This window comes from Aptenodytes forsteri, unplaced genomic scaffold, assembly GCF_000699145.1.
Source record: "Aptenodytes forsteri isolate BGI_AS27 unplaced genomic scaffold, ASM69914v1 Scaffold118, whole genome shotgun sequence".
Lineage (NCBI taxonomy): Eukaryota > Metazoa > Chordata > Aves > Sphenisciformes > Spheniscidae > Aptenodytes > Aptenodytes forsteri.
The window spans coordinates 1,538,581-1,555,784 of record NW_008795859.1 but is presented as its reverse complement, the minus strand read 5'-3'; the positions used below and the strand labels follow the sequence as shown (position 1 = coordinate 1,555,784).

General features: G+C 37.7%; 1 protein-coding gene across 10 annotated transcripts in view; it reads right to left on the bottom strand.

Moving 5' to 3' along the window:
* CLIP1 (CAP-Gly domain containing linker protein 1) overlaps nucleotides 1–17,027 on the bottom strand; it is a 64,724-nt gene extending 47,697 nt beyond the window's left edge. For 7 of the 10 annotated variants that reach the window (XM_009283882.2, XM_009283883.2, XM_009283887.2 and 4 more), the window contains exons 1-3: nucleotides 12,842–12,892; nucleotides 12,100–12,295; nucleotides 11,035–11,606 (exon numbers count right to left, since the gene is read on the bottom strand). In XM_009283882.2, coding sequence (XP_009282157.1) covers nucleotides 11,035–11,606; nucleotides 12,100–12,193 — 666 coding nt within the window. In that variant the 5' untranslated portion in view covers nucleotides 12,194–12,295; nucleotides 12,842–12,892. Of the gene's footprint in view, nucleotides 1–11,034; nucleotides 11,607–12,099; nucleotides 12,296–12,841; nucleotides 12,893–14,871; nucleotides 14,887–15,292; nucleotides 15,310–17,010 lie in introns of those variants that run through there. The other 3 variants (XM_019473285.1, XM_019473286.1, XM_019473287.1) reach the window with 3 other exon arrangements.
* Nucleotides 17,028–17,204: the final 177 nt, after the last annotated feature.

Genomic DNA, 17,204 nt, shown 5'->3' with positions numbered 1-17,204 from the left:
TTTAAATAAACTACATAAGTCAATTACCAAAAAACACAGAGGCACAAAAAGCCTTTCCATAGAAGGTAAATGGGGTATGCAAGATAAGAGCTATCTGAAGCATGGCAGTGGAAAAGGGTAATTGGATGCAAAGACTCCCAGAGACAGGAAAAACTCTTGCAATCTGTTCCCTCTGACTCAAAACTATAAATAAACCTCTAGGTAAGTAACACTGGCTCCAGGATAATACAGATTAAACTTGGGTGCAAAATATTCATTCCTTTTTGTTTCATACCTTGGCCCTGCTCATCTTCCACATTTAGGTAAAAAATGTATGGCATTTATTTTGAAGACCTTGCACCCAAATCACAAACCTGGAGACACGATCCAGTAGAAAAGCTTTGGCAGTGCCCAGTGCCCATTGGACCTGCTACAGCAATCACAGTGGATGTGCATGGGACTGCAACCCAAGGCCCAGCGGGGGTGAGCAAATGGAGGAATTCATATCCCGAGAACATATGGGGATGCACAATATGAGATCCCCAGGAGAAACAACAATGTGACTAGTCTTGTAACCATGGTACCAAGGCTATTTTAAAACAAGATGCAAGGAAGAGCGCCAAAGAATTTTTGGTTTTTTCCAAACCTAGTCAAGCTTCTTTGACTAACCGGCTACTACATTTCTGCTTTCTGCAAATATTGAAATGTGTATCCTTACCAATAGTAGGAATCAGAGTCCACTGTGGCAGTGAAGTGCTCATAGCATCGATGAAGGTCTATATATGCAGTTTTGCTCAGTTTCAGGCAAAAGCCTTCTAAGTCTTCAGCTTTAAAGACAGGGTCAGCATTGCTTTACAAAGCCTGAATCTATTGAAGACTTCCAGTCATTCACAGACATCTGCCTCAAACAATATATTTATCTCCAGCTGCAATTAAGTACTCTGCATGTGACAACACACCTACCTTGAAAGCATTTAAGAAAATAATCGCTTATTCCCTTGGTAGTACAATGTGAGGTGCTACTGTACAACACAGTATGGTAAAGGTTTTTCTATGCATAAAACTTTCTGTACACATACAGACTTACACTTAGTGCTCTAAAGGGCAAAAAAGATTAAGAAGCGATTACACTAAACTGCATATACCAGTATGAAAAAAGAATTGTACTTACAGCAGAATTATAGCATTTATTATAGAATTATAGAAAAACTATCTAAAAATTTAATTGTAAGAATTAAAGCAAAAAATGTAAAAAAACCCACCAAAACCCAAACCCCAAAAAATTAGTTGCATTTGCCAGTGGATCTACTTCCCAGTAGTGCATGGAGGACTAAAAAAAAAAAAAAAGCCCAGTTTCTAAAAGAATCAGGAAAAAAAGTTTATTAAAAAGTTTCTAAAAGTTATATTGAAAAATGGGGCATCACTATCATGAAGACAGTTTTCCATGACCTTCGTTCATGCTCAGGCAGGTCACTAAATAATAGATCAGAGAAAAGAACTGCCAGACCTTTTTTTAGTCAGTTATCGCACTCAATATAGTCAAGCTGTAAAATATAAAGCAATAATATGCCAGAGAATTTAGGTTAGGCTACGGGTCATTGTGGGGTGAGGAAATTTGCTTGGAATTCACTAGTGTTATGTCAAACACATGGAAAAAGTGATTAAATTCCATTTATCAAATTATAACTAAGCTTACATTAATTTGCTGCAATGTTAAGTGAAGTAGAAAAATGGTTTTGTAAACCTAAAGCAGTTAAAAACTTCCTGATGAAAGCACATCGGGATGAGCACGTCAAACTTTGTGAGAACCTTTGTAGAGCTGCATTTCCAATGATAAGTAGAAGTAGGAAACAAATAACCCAGTGTAATCCAGGAAAAAAAAGAGATAGTCTAAAAAACATGAGACTGCTATTTAAACAGTATTCATTGAAAAATACAGATCTCTCTGAAAAGAGGATAGCCACTGTCTGAAACTTTGTCAGTGTATCACTTACTCAGACCAGCTGAGGCAGAGTTAAAGGGTGAGTAACAATTGCTCTGTCCGCCCTTCTGCCTGAGCACTTATTTATGGTGACGCTTGAAAAGCATCGCTTGGATATTTCGGTGTTTGTCACATAGACTGGGCATTTTCAGAACCATTCAAACCACAGCATCCATAACACGCAACACATGAAGAAGCAAAAAACATCCAGACAAACAAACACCGCCTTTGAAAAACCTGGGATCTACTAATCAGAATCTTCTTCCTCTTGTTTCTCAAAATTTAGAGGAACCATTTCCATCTGGCAAGAGTAATTGTATTAATTGATTTGTTCACCCATTCAAGGCCAGAGGGAACCATCAGATCATCTCCTCTGGCTCTCCTGAAACGCATCTTTACATTTCACCCAGTTACATCTGTAATTAACCCTGTGTAACTGAACTGAGCTAAGCTGTATGTGTTGATGTTTTTAGATCAGAGCTGATATCCATCAGAAAACATGCTTCCACTGACAGTCTATTTTCATAGTTAATCACTTCATTGTTAGAAACATATTTAAATTTGAAATAAAACCAATCTGACTGTGGCTTCTAGCTACTGACTCTCATTATGCTTTTATTTGGAAGATTATAGAGCTCTTCAGCAACTGGCATTCACCATGCAGGAACACACATGTTTTAAGCAAGACACCTCAATTTTTCCCTTCATAAATTAAACAGATTGAGTTCTTCAAATCTTTTATTACAAGATACTTTCTCTTGCTTGAGTAATTTTGCAGCTGTGTTCTGAATTCTCGCCAATGTTTCCAATGGGCTTTTCAAATAAGTAAGGATGTAACTATATAGACTATTTGAGTACTGACCAAAAGCATGGTCAGCACTGCTTAGAGCACCATGTATTTTCAGTGGTCCTTCTGCCACATCAACCCACGAACGTCTCTTCAGTACCTTTAGCTCCTGGATCTTCTTCAGTCACTAGTCTCTCCAGCAGACAGCTGCCCATGGCTGTTACGCAGCTTATGCTCTCATTCTTAGGCTTATAAACTCTGCCACTGAGTGCAAAATGCAGCCAACAGCTTGGCCTGCTGGAGGTGAAATGACAAGTCCCTCTGGACTGCTGCATGCATACTGTTATTTACCCCTCTGACTCTCTGGAGATTGCAGCAGGAATGATTTACAATTACTTCCAGAGCACGGATCAAAGCGCTGAATAGTATTAGCACTAGATTAGCTCGAAGAAAAACCACACTAGTGACGGGGGGGGGGGGGGGTGGGGGGTGGGGGGGGGGGGGGGGTGGTGTGTGGGGGGTGGTGTGTGCTTGCCATCCATTGCCCAGTTCTTAAGTATATCAATAAAGTCCAATACTAATTTTGAAGCTAGACTGTTATATAGTACTCAAAATTAAAAAAAAAAAAATAAAATCCCACCACACAACAAAGTTTTCTTCACTAAATCTATAGTTTCAAAGAAGGAAGTAGAATTTGTTTGACAAAACTGCCATGTTTTAGTTTGTCAACATCTGGTTCCTCTGTCAGCTTTTGCCTGTCTTTTTTTTCTTGATATTAGACAGTCTAGCTTCAGATTATCCTATTTCCTTTCAGAAATATCTGCATAACATCCAACGCTTGATCAAGGCATGACTGGAAGAGCGCTAGAGTATCCACTAAACTTTAAACCGGCCTCCCTAATTCAGATTTTTCAAACTAGCAATTCTGTGAATAGCAGGATTAATTATGTCAGTTTTCCTGTGGCACTGGATATTATGGTCGAGTGACTTTGGTATCTAAAAATATAAGAGTGACTACAGCTATTTCTATTGATGGGAACACTATTTAGACAAGACCTTGATCATGTGGATTCTCCGATGTGCAAAAATCTGTGAAGGCAAATTGCAGCTTTTCCAAAATCGGTGGTTAGATTCTCTACCTTCTATTGGTCTGTTTCCATGAAACTTTTAAGAACTTATCTTTGAAACCTCTACATTTCTACCCAATTTGATTCCAGTTGACCAGCAAGTTCAAAAGCAAGGCCAAAGTGGGCAAAAGAACTAATGTGCAATAAGACACTCACACAGACACAGTGCTATCACACAACCCTTCACTTCCAGAAGAAAATAGTTTAAATAATTAAAATGATCTGCTATTGAAGTTCAATTCATTCAATCAACTCATTCAGTCACAAAGGAAGCAATACAAAAAACTAACAGCAACTCCATACCACAAAAGCCACATGTTAATTTGCCGCCGCAAAAAAAGCACAGGCGAAGACTAAAATAAGTAAATAAATAAATTGTTCTTTCGCCCATCCTGTGTTGAAATGAGCAAGGACAACATGTTCCTGGATATCACTCCCCTTGGGAAGGCAGGGGGAGGGGAAGGGAGACAGGGAGTCCACACACACAAAAAAAATCAGTCTTGCATGAACCAACTATTAACAAAGCATGTGGAGAAGTCACCTATTGCTGCCATTATATCCCAGTAACTCACATGCAATTTTAAGTTAAATAAGGAGTTGCCAAAACGACTCACAATTAGACACAACTCACACCTTGCTGCAATAAGATAAATTTAACATCTTATTTTCAGTGAGCAGATAGGTAACAACATGTCCTGAAAAATGCTTAAATGTAACATTAACAGAAAGCCGCAGTTTGCACAGAGAAAAATCACCAAGATCATGAATTACAGACAAAGCCTTTGGATACCCTCCATCCTTCAGCTATATTCTCATACATACATGTCATGCTGTGGCAACCACTTCACAAACTAATCTACATTATACTTTACAGTATCCAAAATACTATGTCTAAATATACATACATAAGAATTACTTTCATCCTTGACTTAACATGACAAAGCCATCAAAATACCTTACAGTCAACTCAGCTTAAGGATAAAGCAAAAGCACGACTGAGCAGTTAAGCATTGAGATACGTTTGCAGTCACAATAAACAAGGCTCAGGACAGCCCCAGTAGAGCACACAACAACCGCATGTTCTCAACTTCCAAATCCTTCTTCCTTTTCTCTCCTCATAACGCATTGTGGCAAGAAATTTTTACATTGCTTTAACTGTAACAATGCCAATGAATATTTGTTTTTTTAACAGTTAAATACTTACTATTCTAGATTTTTAAATAGACTAAACTCAGAAGTGCATTTTCCGTTCAGAATGCTACAGAAACTAGAAAATGGAAAAACTTAAAAATACCACATGGACAATGCAGGATTACTTCTAAAGGGAGAAACTTCTTTCTACATGTCAAGTTTCTTTTCCCCTTCGTTGCTTTTAAGAGTCCTGGAATTTAATCAGTTGACAGACTTATGCATGTTCACTTGAAGATAGGTTACATGGGTGGAAACAAATCTGACAGTAATCTCCTATCAGTCTCTGCCGATTACATCACTGAAGAACTTACTAAGAAATAACGAAGCAAGAAGTAACTCAGAGCGAGCAGTGTAAAACAGACAATAAGAAGAAGTTAGATGTTACTCATGCATAGAGAATAACTTTCCAAAAAGGCCACATCAGCCTATGCCTGTAAATCTGGTTTGCAACCTTTTGTGAACATATGGACGGAGGCCCAAGTTACAGCTTTACAGCTCAGCTCCAGAAGCATCAGATTTGGAGACCATGATGAAGCTGGAACTGGTTAAATGAATGAAAGCACTTTAATCCCTTGAGAAGGCTAAGGCCCCTTAGGTTGATCAGATTTTTATTCACTTCTTTATTTATTTAATTTAAAATACAGCATCTGGTCCCTCCATAAAAAAGCCTAAGATGCTCTCAAAACTGCTTCAACCTTCGGTAGGTGCAACGGTTGTCACACAAAGCAGGTTTCCCCCTTTTATTTCAACAAGTTGAGTTTGTTAGGTTGGTTAGTTCAGGGGGGGTTGTTTGTTTGTTTATTTTTTTAAAATCAACTTTGCACAGGGCTCTTAAGAAATCATAAGTGTTTGCAATACCAGGGCAAACAGGTTCTCTGGCTGCAACTCAAACAGGAAACAGAAACTGGCTTAGCCTGAAAGTAATTTGTTTTCTGAATTAGTTTTCAGCTATTCTTTCCCCATCTGGTTTAGTACCTAGCAACAACACTTCCACTGGCACAAGAAGGGATCACTTTTTGCATAGGAATTCTTATTCATACTAGCTTAAAAATGCTGAAGCTGTAGCCTAATTTTCAGCAGGCAAATCAACTACAGTTGTGTTAAAGACCTTGCACTCTGTCATTAACCCAATAAAGGCAGGACGAGTACAACGAAGGAAACAGATTTCCACATCAACACTTCCTGCTTTACAGCAATCCCCAAATACGAGAGCAGGCTGCCCAGAGTTAATGTCCTCTCTCTAACAACTAAATCATATCCAGATTCCAGAACATACTTCAGATGTTAAGAATGGAAATTATGGTTAATACAGAGCTATTTGAATTACTCTTTGCATTAATAACTTTTTCTTTGGTTTAGCTACATTATTTTTTTCAGTAAAAGTTATACATCAACACAACAAATGAAAAGCTGAATAATGAGGAGTTACATATCAGAAACCACAATTCTTTTAAATATGTACTTTATCTCCCTGTATTTTCAACATTTCTATATACTAACACGAAGTATTTCCAAATACTTGTTAGTATTTCCAAATACTTGTTAGTGAAAGGAAAATTACTGCTCAGCTTCAAGTCAACTAGGCAATTAAGTACATGCTTGCTGAATATGACTTGGCTATACCGGGATTTGAGGGAGACAGACTTCTTATCAGAGATTTCCAAGACAGCAGAGGGCTTGCATGCTCTTTTAACCCAATCATCTTTGAGAAGGAGTAAACTACAGAAATCTAAAGGATCTCTCTTTTTGCACTGGAACATCCATTTTGGGGTATAATACTTCAGCTCATGTATTCACTTCACTTAGTTTGATTTGCTTTGACTCCTCCAGAATGTCAAGGAAAAGAACTTCTAAGAAAACAAGACAACGTGAATTCCTCCACGATTATTATATCCCCCTTATGGACATTGATGTCTACCATGAGCTTTTTTTTTTTTTATGTTTACAACTCGATTTAACAGCCTGGGACATGTCTACTTCAGATGGAGGGGGGAAAAAGAGGGAAAAAGTTGTAGCTGACTCTTGCAGCAAATGTACTACAAGTATTTTTTTCCTGCAGAGGTCCACAGGAACACAATTCAGATGACGTATGACATACCTTGAAGCACTGTCTGTCTGATTTGATGTTAATGAAACTTTTTTTTTTTAATATATATACACAAGGTCTTTTGGAAAAAGATGTTTTCTGCCCCCTGAAAAAGCAAGCCTGCTTGCTTTTGCATCTTTTCATCTCCACATCTATTGCATTGTTCAGCACCTAACATGAGTTACTCTAAGCAAGCCTGCATTTGAGAATATATAGGCGATCACCTCACAACTCTACTTGTTTTTTGCAGTGGAATTTCTTTTCTCTGACAAGCATCTGAGCGAGTGTCCCAAACACTTAGTTTGTATGTAACCACTATTCTTCCTAATGTTATCTGAATTAAGGAAAGATCCTGTAGGGCACCTGTCGCCGTATCCAAATAAATCAGGGATCCATACACTGGAAGCTTCCTTTATTACTAAATCTGTATCTATTTTAAAGACATCAGTTCTCCCATAGAAGTCTGGGGGGGACTCTACATATGGGACCATGTAGCATTAGGTAATTCTAACTTTAAGTGCACAAAAGACTGGTGAAACAACTAGAGATCAAAGGAATAAGAAAATAAGCTTAAGACATTTTTTCTATCCACACAAAACAATACAGACCGTGCTCTACACCTTTAAACATCTCTTCAAGATTTCTTTGCACATACAGCCTTTAATCAAACTACCTCATCCCAACACCACTGGCTATGAACATCTGATGCAGTAGTTTGCTGTGACAGAATGCAGAACCAGTTGTGAAGAGTTTACAGCTTCTTTTCATGTAGAGAAATAGTACGAACATCTCAGTAGGAACTGAAAAATGTTCCAACAAAGCTTAGCTGTTGGGAGACGTCAGTTTGTCAAGCCTGAAATGCTTTAAACCCAACACTTCACGTTCAACAAACTTCCAGCAAATTTACATTTGTGTAATGCAGAACAGAAGCCGAGGTGAGATGTGAGTTGGTAAATGCATTTCTCTGGCATTTAAACATTTGTCAGAATGGCCCCTTGTTTCTTGATAACCCAGATTGGGCAGAAAAAAAGCTGTATGATTTTGCCTTTTTCTGTTGAAGGTATCATCCAAAAACAGCCAGTTGCCAACAACAATAAACAAAACAAAACAAATTGAACAGATCAATTCAAGGTAACTCCTATTAAGTACATTTTAAAATATCAAAGTTAGAGGAAAAAATTGAACAGATTGAAATACTCCAGTGTAACATTCCACAGCCTAAAGTCACACACAAAGTTCAACAAAGTTGAGCCACATTTGAAGTCCATTCTAGAATGTAATCTTAGCTGATGAGCTGTGTCTTACCCATCCATGAATTTGCCCTTAAGGACATAATTTTGCAGTTAAGTATTTTAATAAGGCTCCCAAATGAGCTTTTGCCTATCATGAATTCATTGTTCTGCTGAACTGCAATTCTACGCTGCTGGAGGCTCACTGTTTTCAAGACGCCATTCTCAGTGGTTGTTTTCCCCATACACCCATAATCATCACGGCATTGCTATTACTAAGAACCTCCCCAAAGTATCCAATAGCAGTCAGTCCAAACTTCAAGAACTGATGAATGTGGGCAGCATTTAGTCACTAGAGTTCTGCAATGGTACAGTCAGACTGGGGCGTATCTCAGGCCTATGATGCTACATTGTCACTTACAGGGGAAATTCTGTGCTGAGGTGGGACTTAAATTCCATCAAGCCTCTCATCCTCTTGCGTAACGTATTACTGAAAAGTTACTGCTGTCAGTATAAATAAAAAACAAATGACATGGAGCAGTCCAGTTGCATTTGTACCTTTGATGGAGATGGAATGGCTAAGCAAGCTACAGTAAGTGACAGGCAGGTCTTTCACAACCGGTGCTAGCTGTAGGCTCTGAGGACAGTTTCCAGCAATTACTCAGCAACAGCTCAATTCTACAGTCCGTAGTGCTGAACAGCAGTTCAGTGGCAAAGAAAAAAAAAATATTAAGAGATGAATGGATTATTCAGCCAAGTTTACTATTATTTGCACTAACCTGGTGATTTAAGATATTTACATCTGAATTATTATTAGACATGACATCAGCAGAGTCTGGGATCTACTACAAAAAATCAGCATGGGACCCAAAAGGGTTAAAAACCAGCAGACAAGAATCCTTGTCTGTCCATTAAATGCCCATTTAACTTTCATATTCCTGTGCGTACACTGTCTTATACTGGCATATAAATTACAGATATGCATCACTGACATGCTGTGCTAGGAATCGCCCCAAAACCTCAAGCTACAATTTGATGATTCAACAGGAAGACTTAAGGCAAACAGGTAAAGTAGGGAGGATAAAATACTAAATTTAATCTGTTCTACTTAACAAACAGAATTTGGGACCTTATTACTATCAAACTTAGGATATGCTTCTTCTGTAATTTGCACTAATAAGATACAGGAAAGTTAAATTGATGCCTTCATAGGCATCAGAGAATTTTCCCACCCAAAGAGGACATCCCAAAAGATCTCACAAAGATCTTTGAGAAAAAGGCAAACAAGTGGTTAAAAAACCGATGCTGACTGGAAGACACCAGGGCTCTAGTCTCTGACAGAAATAGCTAGGGATAAACGGTAAATCTTTGTTTCCATTGCCACTCCAAGAAAACACATCTCAGCCCAACTCTAGCTGTCAGCCAAGCCCTGCCCTCACTTCACCTTAGTCTCTCTCACACTTTCTTCAACTTGGCCCTATGTTTTAAGCTCTCTTTACACAGAAAGAGGAGTCAAATTCTTCCTTTAAAAAAAAAAAAAAAAAAAATCAATCCACCTTCACTGCAGAATTATTATCTGGTGGGGCAGTGCAGGACAAACAATAAAATCCATGAGATTTTTCTACACAAGGTTCTTATGGTAACCCCAGAAATGCTTTCTATGCCAGGGCATTTGTTCCTGTCCTTGTTTTTACCTAATGGAAATGTAAAAAATTATATTGTAAATAAAAAGAAATTGTATCAAAATAACAGTAAGACAATTCTTCAGCTTAATGACACACGCAAGTAATTCAAACCTAAAATCAGATGTCCGTTACAGTGATCATAAATCTGGTAGACATACAAATATCATTCTGGTTATATTTAAAGGCTACATACATAGCCTTTAAATAAAGAATACAACATAAACAATGTATCACCAGTTTTCTACTGCCTTTTCAAGCAAAGGCTAGTGTTTCAAGGCAGTTTCCCACTTTTCTTAGTAGGTGTACGTTGAATCGGTCATCAAAAATGACCCATGCTCTATTACATCAATCCAAATATAAAAGGTATACAACATAATTATTAAAAAAAAAAAAATGTTTAACAAAACTTAACTCCCTTTTAAAAGGGTGAAATGATACATCAGCATAAGCATTAACAGTTCTGAATTTAAGAAGGGCAGCCAAGTAACATGGCACATCACCAACAGAACACGTAATTCCTGGGTGATCAGTGGCATTATGTGAGTACTTCTGTTACTGCCTATCACTACTCAGGGGAACAATCAATTATTGAACTGTTAGCTTTCTAAAGACAAGGCCCTGAATAGGGCAAAAGAGCTGCATGGAAATCTCACAAGCTCATTTTTTATTTAGCATGACTGTAGTTCCTGAAGTTGTGGAAAGATAAGCTACAAATATGTTGTTAAAGACCAAATGTTTTTTTTAAACACTGGCAAAACATAATAGATTAAAGCCTGCCAAATTAACCATTTTATCTTGGTACTGTGAAGATCTTCCTACAGTATGCAAAACTGCATATGAAGAGCTTGTCTACAGAAGACACTCAATGAAAAGAAAGCTAGAACATTACCTTGACCAAGTTTTGAGTATTAGCAGAAGTTACAATTCATCAATCAAAAAGCAGACACAGAGGCTGCAGAGGAATCTTACCAGAACTCGATCTCCAATTTTGAGCTCCCTTTCTCCCTTCTTCAGTGATCCAGCTTCAGAGAGATTTGATACAGATTCACTTGCAGTTTTTGAAAGATTGCTAATCTGAGAAGGAGTTGAATGTTCCTTAGCAGCAAGTGGTGAAGTTTTTTGTGGAATTCCTGAAGGGGGAAGTGCAGCAGCAGATGAAGACACCAGACTAGCAGCTGATGCGGAAGTTGGTGATGTAGCTCTAGAAGCATGAGCTGTCTGTGTACCATTAGCTTCATCTTCTGTCAGCACTTTTCTTGTCAATTTTGATGGTCTTGTAAATATTCCCCTCAAGGGTTCACACTGGAAATAGCGAACTCCAGCCACAGAACCATCATTCTTACCAATTGGTTCATCTAGAACGATCCCTGCCCACTGTCCTGGAGCAAACTGTGTTTCACCGAGGAACTGAATAAAGCCAGGTTTATTTCCATTGACCCAAACACGCTCACCAACTCTGAAATCATCCACAAACTCTTCATGTGCATCTGCAGTGGTTGCACTTGAGGCCTTTTCACTGGAAGCTGCTTTTTCTGCTGGAGCTGGAATCAAGCACAATGAGAAAGCAACAGGAATCAAATACACTAATGTTCCAGAGAGCGTCATTACTTAGTTTCAATGTAACAAGCATTTGGAAAAGCATGATTTCTAAAAGGAAGAGCACAGTTCCAAATTTTCTTACTTATGAAAACACTGTAATCTCTGGAATACAATAATTCAAAATCTAAGGACAGAGACACTGAATACATTTAATGTAGGTTTTGGTAAAAATCTTGTAAAGATTACAAGTCTTACCTCAAAAACTACACAATCATTTTTATCATGACAAGGTTTCTTTAAGGAAAACTGCTTGATCACATCTGATTAGTAACTTCAGATTTTTTGCATGTTGTACACATCCTTTTCGTTAGATCAGAAATACAAGCAAAAATGCCTTGGTATAAATAGTAAAAATAGTGTATACTCATAGCTTTCAAGGTACTTTTTGTTAGAAGATAAATGAGGGAAAATTTAAGATATTTAAATATTCCTTACCAGCTGCAACAGATGCAGGTGTTTTCAGCAATGTACTCCCATGCTTGATGGTCTTTGAAGGAGCCTTAAGTCCACTTGGTTTTAACATACTCATCTTTTTGCAATACCAGTGTTAATCCTCTTCGTTTGTAGCAACTATCTTTTTCCAAACATGGATAAAATGTATTATTCGAGTTTTTCCAACTCTGGAATAAACCTGTATATAAAAATATTAGACACAAACCAAAAATCAGTATTTTAACTCCTGCAGAAGAAATTTCTATATATACACATAGTCTGTGTATGAAATGCATGACAAAAGACGCTTTACAATAACAACCAGAAGCATTTCCCAGGATAGCGTTTCCAACTCCTCATCTTTTGAAGGCCATTTCCTATTAAAAGACACCAAGTCTGAACCTAAAACACCCAAATAACTCACTTCACTGAATGCTGCTGTATTCATCTCGAGTTTTAAACTAAAAGGCTATTTTAAGAAAGAAAAACAAAGCCCTGAACAGCATTACTAACATTACACATAGATTATAACCACTCTGCACACCCAATTGTTTTCAGTCACATTTTTCAAGTGTTGCAATATCCCAGCAAAAACAACTTGAGACTAGAGAACTAACTGCAAGAGAAATCAAGAGAACCAGGAATTTCAGGATAAGAGGTATAAAGTTTTTAAGAGATATTGGAACTGAAAAATTAAGATTGATCAACACAGTTAGATGATGACAACTAAAAAGTAAACATCCACCTCAGCTGTTTGTGATCTTTTAGATCACAAGATGGACTGGCTCGCAGTCCCCAACACAGTGCCCCAGCTACGCTCCTCTGGAAAGAGGAGGAGGGACTCTTCCCTACGTTGCTAGGATAGAGCGCTGCTCTGACTTGGAAGCCAGCTATAAACTTTTCAGGGAACTATGTCATAAGGGTTTTGCCACAGAAGGCATCTTCCTTCTGATTACAAAAGCTTTAGAAAGGCTCTTTCATTTATAATGAAAAATCTGTTTGGTTTTTTTTCTATAATGTGAATTCAAAGCCAAACTGTAAGGTTACTGGTCTCCCCACCATCTTCAAAAGCATAAACTGTTCTGCATGAACACAGCTTGGGTATTTGCTAAGCTTTATATATAAAGGCACTGACAGAACTGCTATGCCCACTTAAAAAAAAACCCAACAAAACAAAACAGCACACATCTAAACAAACACCTAAAAAAAAAAAAAGGAAGCACAGACATGTAGCAATAGACTGTTAGCTCAACTGTTTGCTCAGAACATGACAAACAAGAACTGTAAAGCAGGTCCCAGTCCTGCCATTTACTCAGCATTTTGGCACCCATCAGTACACATGCACAGGCAGAAAGCTGGCCAACTGCAGACTTCCCAAAACCACTATTAGCAGTGCCCAGGTGCGCATACTGGGCATACAGTATGTTCAAAGGCAAAACAAACACTAGTGAAGGAGAGACTGCTACGCTACAGGAAGGAAGACTAAAGAGACAAGCCAACCGTGTCTTTTACCTACCAGTACAAGTTTTACCCCTCACGTATTATTAATAGCCAGCACATTAATGTTCCCAAAAATCAATTCACTGTGGGGAAAAAAAAAAAAAGAAGTATCAGGCACACTGCTTTGTGAACCTAAATAACAAAGTGAAACATTTCTTCTGCTATTTCAAGATAGGCCATGCCAAATTCAAGCCATTTTCTAAGTCTGCAAAAATGTTATACTTTACAAAGCATTAACTACCACCTTGGCTGTTTGGTGTTTGTCTACAATTTAAGTTATGCTCCATGAAAACTCTGAAGTAGCACTGTGCAGATTGCTGAATGTTTTTTCTAGCATTGCCAGAAGTATGTCACCCTCCCATCTGCAGAGTTATGACTACTGAAGAGAAAAATTTCTCCATTGTTTTTGCAAGATGTATGCCAGTTTACTATTAATTTTTAAGTGGGAGCTTTCACATTCATGAACGTGAAAGCAGAGTTAGCTCTCTAAAATCAAAGCAGAAGGATAGGCATGCAATATGACTAAGCAGTGAAAGAACTGAGAGGCATACAGTTACACAGAAGACCAACTAGAGGATCACCTAAGATACCACTTTGGACACAGCAGGAACGCTGGCTTTGTTCTTTCCCCCCTCCTACTACATACCTCCCCTCCCTGCTAAATCCAAGTGCATCATATTTTTTCTTTTTTTTTTTTTTAGAAATCATCTAAAACTGCACTTCACTCTTACATGCCAAGGACTTGAAAAGCCTTCCTTTTCCCTCTTACACACATGCCACCTATTTATTCTTCCTCACACTGCAGGCCCTATTCCCTCCAATGCCAGGATCTTCATGCATACCTCTATTACTTTCCTCAATCCATCAAAATCCATGGAACAGAAAAACTGCACATAATAAAGAAGGATTTGGTACAAATACAGAAATGCGAGAAGTATCAAGGTCAGTTCTTTTTAGTTCAGAGCCTTCTCTCTCAGTGCCAAACACCAAATTTATGGAAATTCAACAACCTCATTCAGGCCAAAGACAAGTCCCCCTTAAGAAAGGCTGCCTCCTAAAACCAGGGAGCTAGAAGCTGTCTTACAGTATTCTGCCATTCTTTTCCATGTACTACCTTTTTTTTTGCCCCCAAAGAGCATTCCAGAACCACACAGGTAGTAACCATCTAAATTGTGCAAGGACAGGCATATTAAAAGAAAACGAACACTAAATTACCCCCCAAAATTACATTTTGCCGGTTTTAAATAATTATTTATTAATAGATGTTTAACAAACCTCTGCTCAACAGAAAGTTAGAATGTTCTAATATTGCATTTCTTGGCTCAGGGTACTCATTCGTATTTTAATCTTGCTCTCCACCGTCATGGGTTATATATTTGCTGTGTCATTTGCTTTTCTCAATATACAGGCCTTCAACTAGGCCAAAAGTAACACAATCCATTGTGCCCTGGTTTCAGAGTTACTGAAATTGTAGCTTAATTCAAAAAGCTGCTAAACTATAGGCAACACATTTTGGTAAATTACTGCCTTATTGCAATAGCGAAAATGCAACTTTTGGTCTTAGAAAGAGACAAGACCTTCATAGTAGCATTTCCTAATAGAATTCATAAAACACTGAAAGCACGTAAATTTGCATCAAGTGATTTTAAGCATTACACACGTCAGCATTTCCTAACAGGCTCCAGATGTCAATTACCTCATTTTAGTTCTCATAAGAGAGCAGCTAGCTACTTGTCTCGATTTATTCTCTTTCCTTCCTTGAATCTGTCTCAGCTCTCCTGAAAAAGAATCTTTATAACCAATAGGCAACAACATTAACTGTAAGTTTCTCAAAAGATCGTAACAAGAACCTAAGGAAATGCCCAGAAAGAGTCTGATAATATATACTACTTAAGTGTTCAGAAAGCCACAAGTTCTTATAAAAACAGAGATTTTAAGCACAAGTGTTACACTTGTGCCATTACTGGGAAATATATGATTTCATACAATAGGAAAATGCGTTACATTCTCAAATTAATTGCAATTTTTTTGTGTGTGTGTTGACTACTAAAAATTTTCAAATGCAGACATGAATCCTTGCATTTCCCCTTTTAGCTGATTAATAAATATCCTTATTCTTCTTTTACAGATCTCGAAGTAGTGCATGGATTGAAGCAATCCATGAGCAACAAGTTGAGAACCATTGGTTTAAGAAAATAAATCCTACTAATCTGATAATAGATATGAATTCTGTTGGCAAGTTGAGATTAAAAATAAATAAATAAAATTTAACCACATAACCCTGAATTTAAAAAGCAGAATATTTTCCAACTGTCAAAAAAGGAATTCCTATAATAAAAAGAAAACAGCTGTCCACCACTGTTTATTTCAAGATTGTATTTTCGACAACTAGTACTCCAAAAAGAACTAAAACACAATTAAATAAGAAAACAGGGAAAAAAGTTAAAAGCCTCAGCTCACTCCACTTAAGAACCCTACAGTCACAACAATACTATAACAGTACCAATAGTTCTTTAAGCTTAGTTGATATCTGATGAGCATGCTGCCACCACCACACTCTCCTTCCTCAGGACAGGTAATGCCAACATTAAAAGTAAAATGTTTCATCTGATAAAACATTTGAAACAATTACTTGACAATTTAAGGAAGAAACATTTGCTAAGATCACTACGCGTGACTACCATGGAACAGATGCAGTGTTTCCATGGAGAAAAGCAAGTTGCCTGTCCATTTGGTACGGAAACAAAGAGGACATTCTAGAATAGAGCAGCGTAATGTTTGAATTGACTCAAAACAGACTGCATAATCTCCGTCTTCTGCATGCAGACACACGCAGTCTGACTCTATGCAGTGTACTTTGAGGCTGGAACACTACTCTCGTGGTTTATTTGTACAATAAAGTGAAACAATTATTTTAATCGAGGATCATGCGCTATCGGTCATGCACGAGTTCTTCAAAACACTTCAAATTAAAAAGATTAATATTAAACTTAGTTAACGCTGTTAAGAGACCAAACACTGTTGGAAAATGCCTTTCAATGCCAACACATTTCTAAGCTCAAAAAAGAGACCACTTCAATTTGTTAATTCTGCTAAGCATAACAGTGCTTTGCAAAATACATATAAACATTAAGACTAACAGATACAGAGTAAATCTTCCAAAAGGATTGTGTAGAATAGATAACTCTGCTGAAAATCTCACAGGGATCTGTAACCAGAGAAGATCATATGCAATCCCTGTGGCAGTCAACTAGTAGGTATCTAGAAAACAAATTCTGACCATACCATGAAGAAAATGTAACATGTACAAAATAAATCAGAAAATCCCTTCTGTAGAAAAGTGATATGGAAAATGTATTTCAAAGACCACCACAATCCAGTAACTTCACTTTCCTGAGAGAAAAACAAACTCACCACATGAAGCACTATGTTTGAAATAACAACCTGAAGAGCATTTCTTAAATATCTGTTTCATACTCTTGATGTTCATACCATTATTACCAAGCTTTCAAAAGCTCAGGAATCATTCCTCAAATATCATGACGTCGTGGCTGAACCCCAGTCGGCAACTAAGCACCACACAGCCGCTCGCTCACTCCCCCCCCCGG